Raw genomic sequence first — 16599 nt, forward strand, 5'->3', positions numbered from 1 at the left:
AGCCTTGGGTCTCATTTTCCTTTGCTTTTGTTTATAGGCATTCTGTCTTTGTAATAAACGAAGACCTGAATGTTTTAAGATAGCAGTTTTTGTTTTGTTTTGGGTGTAGTCTTCTCTTGCACATTTTGCTGAGTGTAACATAATATAATTTAGTCCTTGGTGAAGTGCAAATCAGGCTCCTTCCAAGCCCAAAGTGCAGTGAGAACAGCATTGCTTTCCTTATCTAAGCGTGACTGTGTATAGGTCCTGTTCTTTTACATAACTATGAATGTTTTGCATTGTAAGGTGTTGTCATAATTCTTTGCAAGCTGAGCGCTTAAACTTTGTGCTGGGAAAATCTCCCCTGCAGTTAAATCATGGGCTCAGACAACTCTCCAGCATAGTAGCAGTATAGCTGTTCATCCTGTTTCCTGACACTGTTGAGGTTGGAACTGAGAGTCACATTAGACAGGATGCTATATGCACCATTAGCAAGTCCCATTGGTACCAATGGAAGTTTTTTCCCTGGGCCTAATAGAAGCATTGGCGTGTGGGGGTGGGATTTTTGTTGAGATGACAGTGAAGCAGGATGTCATGCTCCAGGAAATACCCTCAGGTATAGGGTCCCAATTGCAGGAGATACAAACCTTCACCAAAGGACTCACCAATGAGGGCAGGGTTGCAGATGCAGTATGTTTCAAACACAGAGAATTAGTCTAGGTTCATTACAGGAAGTTCAAGCAAGGTTCAGCACTGCATGTTAGGGAGACTAGAATCAGGAACTAGGAGCCAAAGAACAAGGATCCACAAATGCATTGTTGCTCTTTGGCCTGGAGCCAAAGCTTTTAAACATAATTACATGTTTAAGTATTTTGTTTTGCACCCCACAAGAAGCCCAACTTCCATTTGGAAACAAAAGCAGCAAGTTTCTAGTCCTCTTGTTGCAGCAATAAACACTGTAAACCAGATGGTAAAAACTAAAATGCTAAAGGGTTTGCACTGGACTAAAAGGGAACTCAAATTCATTATACATTTTCAGTTTCCACAAAGATTTTGCAGAAGCTGACTTAACATTTTTCACATTTGAATGGTTTGATTTCGAAATAGAATGTTGCAGAAATGCAGTCTTTTCACCACCTGCAATTTGGCACCTGCCATGTTGGTTAAAATAATGTGCTGTTGTTGTTTAGTCGTGTCCGACTCTTCATGACCTCATGGACCAGAGCACGCCAGGCACTCCTGTCTTCCACTGCCTCCCGCAGTTTGGTCAGACTCATGTTGGTAGCCTCGAGAACACTGTCCGACCATCTCGTCCTCTGTCGTCCCCTTCTCCTTGTGCCCCCAATCTTTCCCAACATCAGGGTCTTTTCCAGGGAGTCTTCTCTTCTCATGAGGTGGCCGAAGTATTGGAGCCTCAGCTTCAGGATCTGTCCTTCCAGTGAGCACTCAGGCCTGATTTCCTTAAGAATGGATAGGTTTGATCTTCTTGCAGTCCATGGGACTGTCAAGTGTCTCCTCCAGCACCATAACTCAAAAGCATCAATTCTTCGGCGATCAGCCTTCTTTATGGTCCAGCTCTCACTTTCATACATCATTACTGGGAAAACCATAGTTTTAACTATACAGACCTTTGTCGGCAAGGTGATGTTTCTGCTTTTTAAGATGCTGTCTAGGTTTGTCATTGCTTTTCTCCCAAGAAGCAGGCGTCTTTTAATTTCGTGACTGCTGTCATCATCTGAAGTGATCATGGAACCCAAGAAAGTAAAATCACTCACTGCCTCCATTTCTTCCCCTTCTATTTGCCAGGAGGTGATGGGACCAGTGGCCATGATCTTAGTTTTTTTATATATTTATCTTCAGACCATATTTTGCGCTCTCCTCTTTCACCCTCATTAAAAGCTTCTTTAATTCCTCCTCACTTTCTGCCATCAAGGTTGTGTCATCAACATATCTGAGGTTGTTGATATTTCTTCCGGCAATCTTAATTCCGGCTTGGGTTTTATCTAGTCCATTCTTTCACATGCAGGTTATGTTAATTATCAGCAGTCCATCAACTTGCAAATATATTGTTAATTTGGCATAAATGTGCGAACAAATTTCCTAACCTTGCCTTGTGAAAATAGGTGATCTCCTTCCCCTGCTCGGCTGTGCACTTCAAAACCTGAAGGTACAGCAAAGGAAAACAAAACCATCCCCAGAATGGTACTTGGATAGCTTTAAATTAAAATGGAGTATTGAATACCTATAGTTAACTGTGTTCAGCTCAGTTTTAAAACCGCTTACTGTCTTTGTTTCTGGCACCATTCTGGAGAGACTGTTTCAGGGTTCGACGTCTTTGAAGATTAGAAGCCTACTTCTGTCAGGAGACATTATCGTCTCGCCTTGTGGGATAGCTGGAGTGGGTGGATGTGACATTTGCCCTTTTTTACCCGTGAAGATTAGTATGTCCACTGTCAGAGCTCTTGCATAGTATGCTTGAAATGTGTGTCCTGCGGGAGAATAAGCTATTGCCTTTCAGTCTTAGAAGGTCATTGTCAAGGTGAGCCAAGTCCGCTACGGGTTACCTGGATATATTTGCTGTCAGGCAGCATGAACAGTACCAGCTTGGGCTCTGGAATGACATGATTAGTGACCGCCCTGTAAAATCATTTATCAGCTACTGTCTGGTTTGCTACTATGGGTTTCAGTCCTTCTCCTGCATGCTCAAACATTTGGTGCATGGAGTGTTGTGCTGTATAACTTACGCTAAATGTTAACTTTATCATTATGCCGCCCTTATGATAACACGGTGTTTGTAAGTGGACCCTTTGCAACACTTCATGCTTGCTGGCAACTCTTTCTTCTTGCCTCCTGCACTTGTTGTGGTGCTCACAGTGTGGTGTAGTGGTTAAGAGCGGTAGACTCGTAATCTGGGGAACCGGGTTCGTGTCTCCGCTCCTCCACATGCAGCTGCTGGGTGACCTTGGGCTAGTCACACTTCTCTGAAGTCTCTCAGCCCCACTCACCTCACAGAGTGTTTGTTGTGGGGGAGGAAGGGAAAGGAGAATGTTAGCAGCTTTGAGACGCCTTCAGGTAATAATAAAGTGGGATATCAAATCCAAACTCTTCTTCTTCTTCTTCTTCTTCTTCTTCTTCTTCTTCTTCTCACACAGAATTGTGGCATAATCACGATTATGATACTGTGTTGTACCGGATGCTAGTTTGATGGTCTTTTATATTCATGTTACGGTTTCATATTTTACCAAACCCTGCCTTGGGGTCACTTTTGTGAGATCATGTGGGCAAAAATTACATTACATAAATAATTCTTAAACGATACTTTGCTAAACCTGTACGTGGGATTTTGAGACATGTAAATGTTCAGTGATGTTTAATAACCTTTCAGGGAGAATAGCACATGGACTTTGAAAAACCAGTTTTTCCAAGTGGATTTGTGTGAGTTAAACAAGTAAATTAATTAGATATAAAGGTCACAATTCCTCAGGACTTCAGATGGTAGTTGTGTGCAGTTTCTTTCATTTCTGTTTGAGGTGACATTTAAGGAGGCTAAGGGAAGGCATGTGTGCGAGCGCAGACACACGCACCATTTTAGGTCACATTTGATTTTCCTTCCAGAACTGTGGCCAACCTCATACTGGTTATAAACTGTTCAGTTGGCCTGAAGTCTGGCTTAAAGAAAGAGAATCACTGCAGGGAGAGCGAGTAGGGGCCCTGAAGTTCCCCATCCACAATGAGCACATGGAGGGCCGACTGAGCAAGCACACACAGGTCATCTGCTCATAGTCTACCCCACTATGGTGAAATGTATTGCATTACTGTTTAAATTGTAGTGTTTGTTGCATCTAGGCATATAAATTAGCATATGGAAATTTTATTTGGATCTGTGTCCTCTTTTTTTGATTATTCATTTCTTCTTCTTTTGGTGATGTGTAAGTGTATCACACTGGTCCAAAGCAGGCACCATTGTGCAGACCTCAAGCCAAATGGAGGAATTATGCATGAGAAGCAATAACCAACAAGAGAACATACAAACTGGGGTAGGCTTGCCATTCCTAGCTGGTGGTTGTACACATCCTTTTTCACATTGAATTACGTGGACAGTTTGGTGTATGTGTGCTTTCATGGTTCTGCAGCTTGCAGCTATGGTGCGGTGCCTCTCTTCCCTCCAGAGGAGATTTGGGTGAGGCGTAGGGGGCGTGCAGTGGGAGGAGAAGAGGGGAGCCCTGTTGTGAAGGCTAGAGCCCTTTCACTGGTGGAATGGGTTTGCTGAATAACATAATACAGTATTATCAGACTGCATTTGTAACACAGATGAATGCCCTCTTCTGCAGCATAACTTCACTTTAACGTCTGTCTGTCTGTCCTGGATTTGAGCAACAGTCATTCTATGCCAGCCACCTGCCATTTGCAAAGCAAATGTTGGCTGATTCCAATGATGATGATGATGATAATACTTCAACAGTGAGTGCCCAAATGACATCACAAAAAGGAGGTATCAGTAGGCTCAGTGGGGAAAACAAGGGAGCAACCCCCCCCCCAAAGCCCAGTGAGAATTTACCATGTTCAGGGGGCACAGAATGCTAATGCTATCTGTTGGGGAGAGAGCTGGAAAACTCAGTTGTTGGTGTAATGGAGTATCCTGGAAGAAGATGAGGACATGGCTGGCCGGCTGGCACTTTGAACAGGAGCACTCCACAGTGAAGCATTTTGTGACAGGTCCCACTTGTCTTGACTAAGTTTCATTGGAAGCAGTGGGTCTTGAGTTTGCAACTGACTTGTCGCATTGGGTTCGATGGGACTTACCTAGGACTCGCGTTAGCTACATTTGGGCCCAGTGTGGTGTAGTGGTTAAAGTGCTGGACTAGACGTTGGGAGACCAGGGTTCAAATCTCAGCCACAATCTCTCAGCCTGATCTACCTCATAGGGTTGTTGTTGAGATAAAAAAGGGGGGGAAAGGACAGCTTTGAGGTGAAAGATGGGATATTAATTTAATAACACACACACACACACACACACACACACACACATATATATATATATATATATATATATATATATATATATATATATATATATATATTTCATTTCTTTTCAACGAAGACTCTTGTTTGTACAGGAAAGGCAAAGTGCTTTCACCTTTAAGTCATGGGGGAGGGGCTTACTGAAACACAGTGATTTTTTGAACTGAAGGTTGTATCTATGGCCAGAATCTTTCTTTTGATGTGGTAATTACCCGGAACAAACACCACCACTACCATCTTTATCATTATTCACCAATGTTCGTTTCATGTCATAAATACTGTATTTTGTTTGTCTGCCCCCCAGTGGTAAAAACCAGTATTTACCAGGTTGGGTCAAATTCTGCCTTTTGAATTTTTCTGCTTTGCCATTATAATTATTTGCTGTTGTTACATGAGAGTGTACACACATACACAATGAAATTGCTGCCATAAGATCAGTTCATGGTGACTTTACCGTGTCAAAAGTTATCATGATTTTGGGCCCCAGTACGTTGAGAGCAAGCCCTGCAAACTGTTCCAATAAAAAAGCATTTAAATATGTACCTTGAAGTCCGTTTTACAATTATTATTTTTAATTAGGTCAGTTGTTTAGCCAGAACAATAAATTAGATTACCCAAAGGGACAAAAGGTTTAGGTGTCTGCCTCTGCATATATGTAGAATATCTCTGTATATATGTGCAATACATGGAAACAGACTTTTACACTTTGGCCACTAGCAGTGCGCATTGGTAACTTGTCTAAAATTTTCATTTGCATTGTTTGGAAAGTGAGTCACATTTCATGCTTTGAAGGCTGTTATTGACTCACTCAGGTAAGATTGGCAAGTTAATACAACCATGATTGAATAGGATGCAGTATATCAAGGCTTGGGGTTAATTATATTAACACAAAAAGTGCTGTGCTAGATCAGGTCAAAAGCCTATCTAGTCCAGCGCTCTGTTCTCACAGTGGCTAAACAGATGCCTCTGGGAGGCCCATAAGTAAGTTCTTTATGCAATAGGACTCTTGCCACATGAGATTCAGAGGCATACTATCATTATCGTGTCCTCCTTGTAATGTGTGGCATGTAATTATTGTTTTGAGGTTATGGGTGGTGGCTTTTATTTTATTTTAAATCATTGCTTTAATTAGGTTGCCTCCAACAAAGTCATTGCACTCGCAAAGCAACTTTGGATCATGCAGTTGGACTTCCTCTTACTCTCCTCCCCACTACTCCTCTAAATCTGTTCCATTCATGCAGTGACTGCATTAGATTAAACCAATGGTATTGCGCTTTTGTATGTTCTGGCGACGAGCAGGTCTTTTATTCATTTCTATACCTTTTGGATTTATATTCCCACCTTTCCTTCAAGGAGCTTCAAGGTGACCATGCATGGCTTTCTTCCTCCCCATTTTATCCTTACAACCACCCTGTAAATTAAATTGTGCTGAGAGGCAATGACTGGCCCAAGGTCACCCAGTGAGCTTCCTGGTTGAGTGGGGATTTGAACCTTGGTCTCCCAGATCCTAGTCCAACACCTTAGCCACCACACCAGTGGAACCAATTGGCAGGTTCTGGTGCTGCTCTGCTGATCTCCCAGACCCTCCAGGTTCAGAAGCAGTATGCCACTAAATATCAGTTGCTGGGAACTAACAGCAGGGGAGGCCTGCTGCCTTCGTGGTCTGCTTATGAGCTTCCGAGTAATAGTTAGCTGGCCAGTTTGGGAAGCAGGTAGGATGACCACATATGCTTGTAAACAAACAAACAAAAACGGAGAGGAAGGAGATGCTTCACCACATAGAAAGGAAAAAAGAGGTCATGGATCTGCATAAAATCCCCTATCCTGATTTATATGTATGTGAAAATGTGGGGGAAATGGCCATCATTTAAACAGAAATACTATATATCTCAGGATTGTGGGTTCGAGTCCCACGTTGGGCAAAAAGATTCTTGCATTGCAGGGGGTTGGACTAGATGGCCCTTGGGATCCCTTCCAACTCTACAGTTCTATGATTGGATATCTCGCTATGGTAGAGAAGACTATAGCCAGTGCCCTCTTCGTGCCTACTGAGTTTCGCTGTCCATGTGTTGTCAGTGGGCAGCTTCAAGGCTAATGCTGCGCTCTCTCTCCTTATGGAGGAAGATAACTGGACTTTGGGTGCATTTGGATGTGAGGAATCTGGCGCTAGTTTTCCTGATTATAATGCTAGGACTTATGTCCTACTTTCTGACGTCCCTTTCACACTGCAGTACCTGTTGTGCCACGGAAGTGGGGCTTTTTGACTGACATGTTGCCCTATATTTCGTTCATACCAGTGGGCGTGGTTTGACACAGCAATGGGTGTCATTGGGCAATACTCCACACATGCCTGAGTCTGTTTCCACATGAAAACAGCAGGAAATAACTGTGTGCTGGTATACTGTTCCAAATTCCATCACTTTACTACCACAGTTTTCTAGGCTAAGGGGGCTGCACATGGATTTTTTCCTGGAATCAAATAGCACAGAAATGAAGGCTAAACATGCGCTATATTCCGTTAGTTTTTTTGGGGGGGGGGGAGTGGCTTTTACATTGTGTGAAAGCTCAAATCTAATGCGGAGATTACCTGCTTGGGAAATGTCAGGGAAATGAAATAAATTGCTGCGTGAATGCAGCCTTGGACCAGACGGTCCTTCAAACAGAGGACTGTTTCACAAAGAAGACTACCGGTATCCTCTGTGAAGTAGGACACACAGCCTCCCTAGAAACAGGATGTTAGCCTTGGTAGACATTTGGCCTGACTGTGCAGGGTTTTTCTTACGTCCTTTTGAGAAATCCATAGATCAGAATAATTTGCCAGCGTACATTTGCATGGTCTGGTTATGTCAGTTGTCATCTGTCCATTGTCTCCCAAAAGGAAACACGGAGAGGCATGGCGTGATGCTGTGAAAATAGCCTATTTTTCCTTCCCGGTCCCCAGCCTCCTTTAAGAAAAAAATGTGTTTTTTTTAATAGTTATTTTTAAAATGTGGGAACCAGGCATTTTGGTTCCCATGAACCTTTTTTTTAAAGGGCAAACGAAGAATCTAAATCCATTCTGTATCATGATGCAGAAATCTGTGGGTTTTATAGTTCTTTTCTACCTTACGTGCGCTCCGTTTCCATAGAGACTCTATAAATAGAATAAACTTTAAATCATGATGGCCCAAAGCAGCAATTCAATACAGTAGGGTTCCCCCCCCTTTCTTCCTGGTAATCCTTTTCACAGGTGAAAATCCATAAGATGTTCTGATTCTTAAAGTCAATTGGCTAATGAGGAAAGCTTGAGCCACTTGGCCCTTCTCCTGTGCAACTTTAGTGGCTAGTAAATTATTCCTAACTGTTAATGAGAAGAAAGGAGGACTAATGATTTGGGTACTAGTGGGAGTTGGGTGACTTGAGGCTAGTTTGCAGAAAGCTACACATTAAATGTTCTTCACTTTTGATTAAACCATGGGGTGCTGATGTGAGGCTCCCAGGAACCATGAGATCAAGTTGATGTTTGGGAAATGAATGTTTCTGCCCCTTCTCTGATACTTCAGTGGAGCTCAAACTAGGGTTCAGGCATAGAGAATGCAAAAAACATGGAAGGTTCAAGGTTCTTGTGTTGGTATACAAAGGGCTGATAAATGAGTCCAGGATCTTAAGCACTTCCTGAGCCCTTATTTCCCAGCAGAGTTCTTGAGAATTGAGATCATCCAGATTAGTGTTGTTAGTTGTGCCGTGTGTTCCAGAAGCCAACTGGCCTCAAGAGGCTATCAGACATGTAGTGTCACTGGGTCCCTGCTGTGGAATATTCCTCCTGGCAGGCATTCTAATTTTTGGCTTTCGGGCATCTCTTGAAGACTTTTTAAAAAGCAGACAGGCCTATTCAGTTGTTTAAAATGTCTCTTGATTCGCCAGTCATTTTAATGATTGCCCTACTGATGTTTTGTATAAATGCTTTTGTTAACAAATAGATAACCCTCCCCCCAAACAAAAGTTCCAAGGAGGGAGAGGATCCTGAGAGAGGAAGTCCCTGGTTGGAACCATGCAGAAAGGACTGACCCAGACTCAGTCCTTAACATGTCTAGTTAGGAGGACCACGTAGCTGGTCATTAGAAAAGACCTCTGTCTGAGACCGTGGAGAGCTACTGCCAGTCAGAATAAGCATTACTAGGCAAGATGAACCAATACTCTGATCTGCTATATGGTGGGTAGCTTTGTGACAAGATGAGTTATGCATTCACAGGCAAACCAGAACACAGGTGGGCTGAAGATCCTCTGTGGTCTGCTTTGGATTTATTAGATATTCGCTCCCTAACACTTGCCCCATGTCATGCCCATGTTGTGACATGCAGCACACAAGCCTTGAATAAGCAAGGTGACATCCAGAGGAGCAATTTTCTTCAACAGTGCCTCCCTTGACATCTAAATCTACCCCCTTTTTGAAAGTTAAAAGGCTTTAAAAGGGAAGGCCTCTGGCCTGGAGCCCAACATCTCTCCAAGAGTTTTTTTTAACCATTGCATTGTTTGCACTGGTATATAGTCTGCACTGAGTGTGAGATCCTTGGAGGTGAGTATGCTGCTCTTTTATTAGAATTGGGCTCAGTTGTTTCTGCTTCAGGGACTCCTGCCTTGGTTTGTTCTGTTTGCTTTGATGGAATGTGATGGAAGCTTGCACTTCTCATGCAAAGATTCACCTGCATGGTGGCCCTGGTCCCACAAGAAAGCCCTGGTCTCAGGTCAGCTGCTATTCTTGCAGCAGCAGTGGACTTTTGAGTCTTCAGCTGTTTTCCAGTACAAAATCATTAATTTAATTAGAAGAGAGTGCTGATGCAGACTCCTTGTCAGTGGGCTGCTTAGATCACTTTTCTAAATGCTCTTCAAACTGCGGCTCCTGTAGGGTCACCGTTTGTCAGATTTTTCAAAAGAACTCAGCATTGTTGGGCTTGTTACATATTAATGATTTCACATAACCAAGCTCAGTCTGGTTTATTCATAACGAAAGAGCATTACAGGTTAATCTTTCTGCAAGAAAAATAAAACAAGATAAGAAGTAATGTATGGCCAAATACCATGTTCTCTTGGGAGAGCAGAATGTACAGAATGTCCTTGTTGTCATCCTTCAGAAGATCTGATCCCATAATTAGACATGCAAATGAAATTAGAAAATTTCCCACATAGTTTATTCATGAAAAAAAAAATCTTTAACTATGTTTGCATCCACTAACATTAGCTAAACCCTTTTTTTATGACCATGGACAACATGTAACATGGATTGGAAATACCTTTTATTTCATCGCCTAGGGATCCTTGATCAATACATAGGAAGAACTTTTATCTACATTCCATGCATAACCAAACCGTGCCCCATAAGCACCACAGACTAATGAATGGATTCGAAGCAGCCCAGGTTCTGGGAGTTGCGGGCTAGGAGCAGGCTCTACCACACACTTCTCTTCCACAGATCAACTTATTTGCCACGGCCATTAAACACTCACAGATATGGGGTGATGTGGTGGGAAATTTGTCCTCTGCTCCAAAAATAGCAACAGGCTCATTTGAAATGGCAACTCACCCAAGTTGCCACCCAGCGGTCTTTCTGGGGGACAATCTGTTGTTTACTTGCTTTGATATGTTGCAAGATATGGCAGGATCAACACTTTCCTGCTCCTGACTTCCAGCTTCCTTGGAAAGATTATGTGGCTCTTTCATTCCATCTTGAAGACATTTTTGCTGCATAGGCGATAAATGCCTTGGACTCTTGTAGCCTATATCTTAATACAGTAATAGCCAAATCTGATTCTCTCAAGATGTTGTTAGGCCACAACTCCCATCAGCCTCAGCCAGCATGGTCAGGGATGATGGGAGCTGCAGTCCAACAACATCTTCAGGGCACCACATTGACTATCCAGGGTGTAAGACCAGCATTTTGTCCCTTGTTCTGGCATTCTTTCCTGCCCCATGTTACTTGGATTGTGGGGGAAACCTGAGTGGGCCACCACCAAGGCTTTTAGCTACTAAAGCCCCTTAAACTCTGAAGAAAGGAAAATCTCCTATTCAGTTTTCAATGATGATTTAATGAAGGAAGCTATGGTGTGCTTTTGCACTTATACATGAAAACCTATAGCTTCTATAAGATGCATCTGATTAGGCTTGACTTGAGTAACTGTAACCATAGCTTGCCTTGTGGTTTGGCAAAAGCAGCAGAACATCCAGCTCTCTTCTGGACTTTCTTCTCTTTCTCTCTCAGTCTAGTGAAGCAAAAGCCTAGTGGCTTTGGCAAAAGCTTGTGCCGCCTCACGGGACTCCTTAAAGCAAGAGTTTTCAGGACAAAGGGGTAGGAGTTACCATATATTCTGGCGTATAAGACTACTTTTTAATCCAGGAAGATCTTCTCAAAAGTCGGGGGTCGTCTTATACGCCGGGTGGAGAATCTGCAGTCGAGTATACCTCAAACACTATATTTTAACTGGAAAAGTTGGGGGTCATCTTATACGCCCAGTCGTCTTATATGCCGGAATATACGGTAATATCTATAGGTGGCAGGTTCAGTTGGGGGGCAGAGTATATCTTGTTAAAACATATTTAAAAGGCCAGGAAGAAAAGCACCTGCTATGGAGAATGCTTTTGCAAATTGAAGAGCTGTCAGCAAAAAGTGTGGAAACGACCATAGGACACCTGCCACACCAGTCACAGTTGGGTGCAGATCAGAGGCAAAGAACCTATGGCCCTCCAGATGGTGCTGTACTCCTATTAGCCCCTGCTAGCATGGCCAGTGTTTGGGGATAATGGGAGTTGTAGCCCAGTAACGTCTGGAGGCCACAAAACTTCCCCACCTCTGCTGCAGATCTTAATGCGCTATAGTGATCTCCTTTAAAACATCCAGCTGTGACAATGGATAGGGCATACTATGCCAGGCTTTGATTGTTGCATAGGAATGGTGAATAATCCTCATGTTTAGTACCTTTTCCATCCCTTAAGAAATATGTCGGGGGGGGGGGGGGGGAGGAACACACGACATTATCACAGTTGTCACTGTGCTATTAAATGATGCAACCATCATAATCCTTACCCCACATTGCTCGCATCCATTGCTTCCTGCCCGGCAAAAGTGCTGGATTCTAGCTGACGTAGGATCTTTCAGGAGGCATGGGGGAGCAGTAGGTGTGTATAAGTGTGTACTGGTGGTGAATTGTGATAGTTCAACAAACGGTGGTGGTGGTGGAACCCAGGGGTTAATCAATGCTGAGAGTGCTCGATCCCTAAGTTCATGGTCATGAAATGTGAAATATTGTACTCCAGATTGTTATGTGTGGGAGAGCCTGGACTTCAGAAAAGCTACACCAGTTGGTAACAACAGAAGATGCAGCTGCAGGATTGTGGCAATATTGCGAGCTAATTTTTCCCTCTGTGTTCTGTGCCGTCTGTGTTATGTAAGAGAAGCCCTGTGTAGCCCCTGTGCTTCCAATGCTTTTGTCTCTCTTCTCCATGCAGAAGATACAACAGCTGTCTGAGGGATCTATGTTTGGCCATGGCCTTAAGCATCTTTTCCATAGCCGCAGACGGTCCCGGGAACGGGAGCACCACAACTCCCAGGAGTCATCGCAGCAGCAGCAACAGCAGCAGCAGCAGCAGCACCATGGCATGTCTGACCACGACTCCCCAGACGAAAAAGAACGCTCCCCTGAGATGCACCGTGTCTCCTATGCCATGTCTCTCCACGATCTTCCGGCTCGGCCCACTGCCTTCAACAGGGTGTTGCAGCAGATCCGCTCCCGTCCTTCCATCAAGAGGGGGACCAGCTTGCACAGCGGCAGTCGGCGAGCCAAGAGTGGCTCCCTGGAACCCCAGAAAATCAGCCCGCACCTTGTCCGCAAGGCCCCCCAAGATAGCAGCCTGACAGCAATACTGCACCAACACCAAGGCCGGCCGAGATCTTCATCCACCACTGACACTGCTCTCCTTATGGCTGAGGGTGGGACCGTATACCTCCTGGCAGAAGAGTCAGACTGCCTCGCTGACAAGGTAAGACTGAAGGTCCGGAAGTATGAGGTCTCCAGTAACTGGGAAAAACCATTTCACTTCATAGTATTCTATGTTCCTGTTGCCCGCCTCTTTGATAGGGAATTCAAGGCCCTGGAATCCAATGAGTTTCAACATCCGTCTTTATCTAACAAGGCAAAGCAACTTGGCAGGGTTGCTTGGTGCCATCTGTAGGGTTTGTGACAAGCACATAGGAATGGGTAAATCTGCCAATTTCAGGTTCTCTTGGTTTTCATTTTTCTAATTTTTAGTTCACACTTCCACATCAGTTTGTGATTTATTTTTTGTCTTCATGAAAATTCAGCAGCATTTTAGTGCGAATTTCTCCCAACATACACATTTTTGTGTGTGCAGTTTTGCCTAATATACCCATTTTTGCTGGCCAATTTTACCTCGTAGAATGCATTTTGGCTGGAGAACTGCATGACATACTTTGGAGAACTGCAAATTTTGAAGGATGGTGGTGTTTTGGTTCTCATGTTGTTTCAGCAAGTGCAAATTACGTAGGTCCAGCTTTAAATGAAAACTAAATAAAATTTATCACCAGAAGCACTTCCATGCTAAAGAGAGATGCAGCATCCATTGGATGCACCTAAAACTAATTGGGTGGAATTCATATCAAAAGGCTAAACCTTAGTTAGCTGAGCTTGGCCAGCAATCCTACAAATTAGCCTCCTGAAATTATTACAGCATTGCCAATTATCTCCATATGTCTGCTTGCCTGTCCTTCCATTAACAGAGTGTGAAAAGCTCTGTCATTCCCTAGATTAGGGTGGGCAGAGTTCAGGGTTGTAGGATGAACTTTGTTTTTTAGCCAAACCCCACAATTTACTAGTCACAACCAGCTCCAAAAGACATAGTTGGAATTCTATGCCTCTGAGCACCTCCTGAGACTAGGAATTAATTTTTGGTACCATATCTGAATTGAGCTCACAGTCCTTTAGGGCAAAATCCACTTTTGCTCCGGGATGGCGCAAGGGAGGGGCGTAGGGGGAGGTCCACCCCAGGTACCACCCTGGAGGGGGTGACACTCGGGGCCCCACCCTCATGATCAGTGACTCCCAGCCGATCCCAAAACCTCGCTCGGTGGCGGCTGGCTTGTGCTTGCTCTCTCTCTCGGCCAGCCGGCTTGCGCATTCCTTAATTTTTTATTTATTTACTGGTTGTTGTTTTTTTGGTGCTGGGGTGCGCCCTGAGCGGAGCCATGTGCGGAGGCGAGGGACGGGCCAGCAAGGAGGGGCATCAAGCCAACCACAAGTGTGACGCCTTGCTGGCCTGTCCCACGCCTCCGCGCACGGCTCTGCCCAGGGCCCACCCCAGCGCAGAAAAAATAAAATAAAATAAAGGAAAGCGCGAGCAGGCAGAGCGAGAGAGCAAGCACAAGCCAGCCATCACTGCGCACCGAGCGAGGTTTTTACCGGGCGACGGGGCTCAGCTTGCTCCCTCTCGGCCTGGCGCACGCTCTCCCTTCCTGCTGCTGGGGCCTGAGCGGAGTCGAGGGGTGGGCCAGCAAGGCGGCGTGACGCTTGTGTCTGGTGTGACGTCCCTCACTGGCTCGCCCGCCGCCCGACAAAGCCGAGCCCCACTGTGCCTAGTGAGGTTTTTGCTGGGTGGCAGGGCTCAGCTTGCTCCCTCTCGGCCGGTGCGCGCTCTCCCTTCCTGCTGCTGGGCCCTGGCCAGAGCCACAGAGGGGACGGGAGGGCCAGCGAGGGGCGTCATGCCAGCCACAAGCATGACGCTGCCTTGCTGGCCCGCCCCTTGCCTCCACGGCGCATTCGTCCTGACACGTGCGTCGTGACGTCACGACACACGGTGCACGTGTCAGGACGCATGCATGCTGCGGAGCAACGTCCCGCCCCCGGGGGGTGCCTCTGCATTGGTCGCCCCCGGCGGCCAAGCGGCTTCCTCCACCCCTGATTTTGCTTATTAGCAGCCCAATTTAGGTAGGAAAAGTTGATTTGTTGTTAAACAGTTAGGAGCCATAAATGTTTTACTCAATCTACTACAGAACACCTAGAAAACTACCAATGGATCCCAATCTAACTTTTGCCTGTACCTACTGTAGATTATATAAAAAAGACTGGATTCTAGTCTGCATAGCTCTTCAGACCTCTCCCTGCAAAATTCACATTTATTGTGACCACAGAATTTTAGATTTCTATGTTTATTATTCAGTACTCCACTAAGACAGGTCTGGGGACCATTTGGCCCTCCAGATGTTGTTGCATTCCATCTCCCATCAGCCCCAGTCGGCATGGTCAGTGGTCAGGGATGATGGGAGTTGTAGTCCAACAATAGTTGTAGACCCAATTTTGAGAAACACTGAATTCTAGAGGGCCACAGATTCTCCATCCTGGCACCAAGGCTGCTATGACAGTGAGTCCCTGAATGCAGAGTCTCACCTTCATTGAATGAAAAAAACAACAGCTGAGAATGGTGAACAGTTGACTTGGATTCTGAGCCTAGGAAGTTGCCCTATATCTAGACTGCACCAAATAATGCAAATTGCACATAGAAAAATAGCATGTTAGGGAGAAGGGTAAATTAGAATCCTCGCGATACCTAGTTTTCTATGTGGAGGGCATTTTAATGCATGGACATTCATTTATGTGAGTCTGTTTCTGTATTTCCACATAGATTGGGCTGGCTGTTATCAGGAAGGTTGTAGCTATCACAGACTGCCCACTCTTGTAGCACATTGTGACTACGCTGTTAATGTCAGACATCAGGGCAATCTTGGGTGTGGATTTGCTTAATCTATGGGTGTGGATTTGCTTAATCTATGGGTGTGGATTTGCATGGCTACAAAGGCAACATTGCATGTCCTACATTGTTTCCTACTTGCTGGTTTTCATGTTGTCTATTTTTAGCATTATGCTTCCTTGCTTGCTTGCAGTAGGCTTGCCTTATGAATGACCTCACTAGTTGGCATCATGGTCAGTCATGCTGCCATTTGATGAGCTAGAACGCTATCCAGTAGCTCCATGAAATCTTCGTCATCCACTGAAGGTGGATATCTTTATAACACTGGGTTTTCAGAGTCTAGTCATTCAATGAAAATTCAAGTCAAGACCAACTTGGAGTGGGAGCAACAACTTTAACAGTTCTACACCATGGGTAGGCAAACTAAGGCCCAGGGGCTGGATCCCGCCCAATCACCTTCTAAATCCAGCCCGCAGACGGTCCGGGAATCAGCGTGTTTTTACATGAGTAGAATGTGTGCTTTTATTTAAAATGCATCTCTGGGTTATTTGTGGGGCATAGGAATTTGTTCATTTCCCCCCGCCCTCCTAAATATGGTCCGGCTCCCCACAAGGTCTGAGGGACATTGGTCCATCCCCCTGCTGAAAAAGTTTGCTGAACCCTGTTCTACACACATGCACGGGGGGGGGGAATCTCAAAAGTTTTCTGCCTGGCCTTGACAGCTGTTGTTGCAGGTAGTGCCTGATCCTGACCTCTCAATACTCAATAAGTCATAACAACACATACTTTTATGCACTTGCGCACTTTTATGCACCTATTTATATATCTATATCTTGATCAATAGATATTGTGTATGTATGCACCCAA

The 16599-nt window shown here is 44.7% G+C and overlaps 1 protein-coding gene across 2 annotated transcripts in view; it reads left to right on the forward strand.

The window, feature by feature from the left end:
• The window catches only part of TMCC2 (transmembrane and coiled-coil domain family 2), a 93294-nt gene that overhangs the window by 9782 nt on the left and 66913 nt on the right, over positions 1–16599 (forward strand). Inside the window, exon 3 of one of the 2 annotated variants that reach the window (XM_033152802.1) lies at positions 12481–13011. The exons of the other annotated variant lie outside the window; for it this stretch is intronic. Within the exon in view, the coding sequence (XP_033008693.1) occupies positions 12481–13011 (531 nt within the window). The remainder of the gene's footprint in view (positions 1–12480; positions 13012–16599) is intronic. 2 annotated transcript variants of the gene reach the window in all.

This window comes from Lacerta agilis, chromosome 6 (assembly GCF_009819535.1).
Source record: "Lacerta agilis isolate rLacAgi1 chromosome 6, rLacAgi1.pri, whole genome shotgun sequence".
NCBI lineage: Eukaryota > Metazoa > Chordata > Lepidosauria > Squamata > Lacertidae > Lacerta > Lacerta agilis.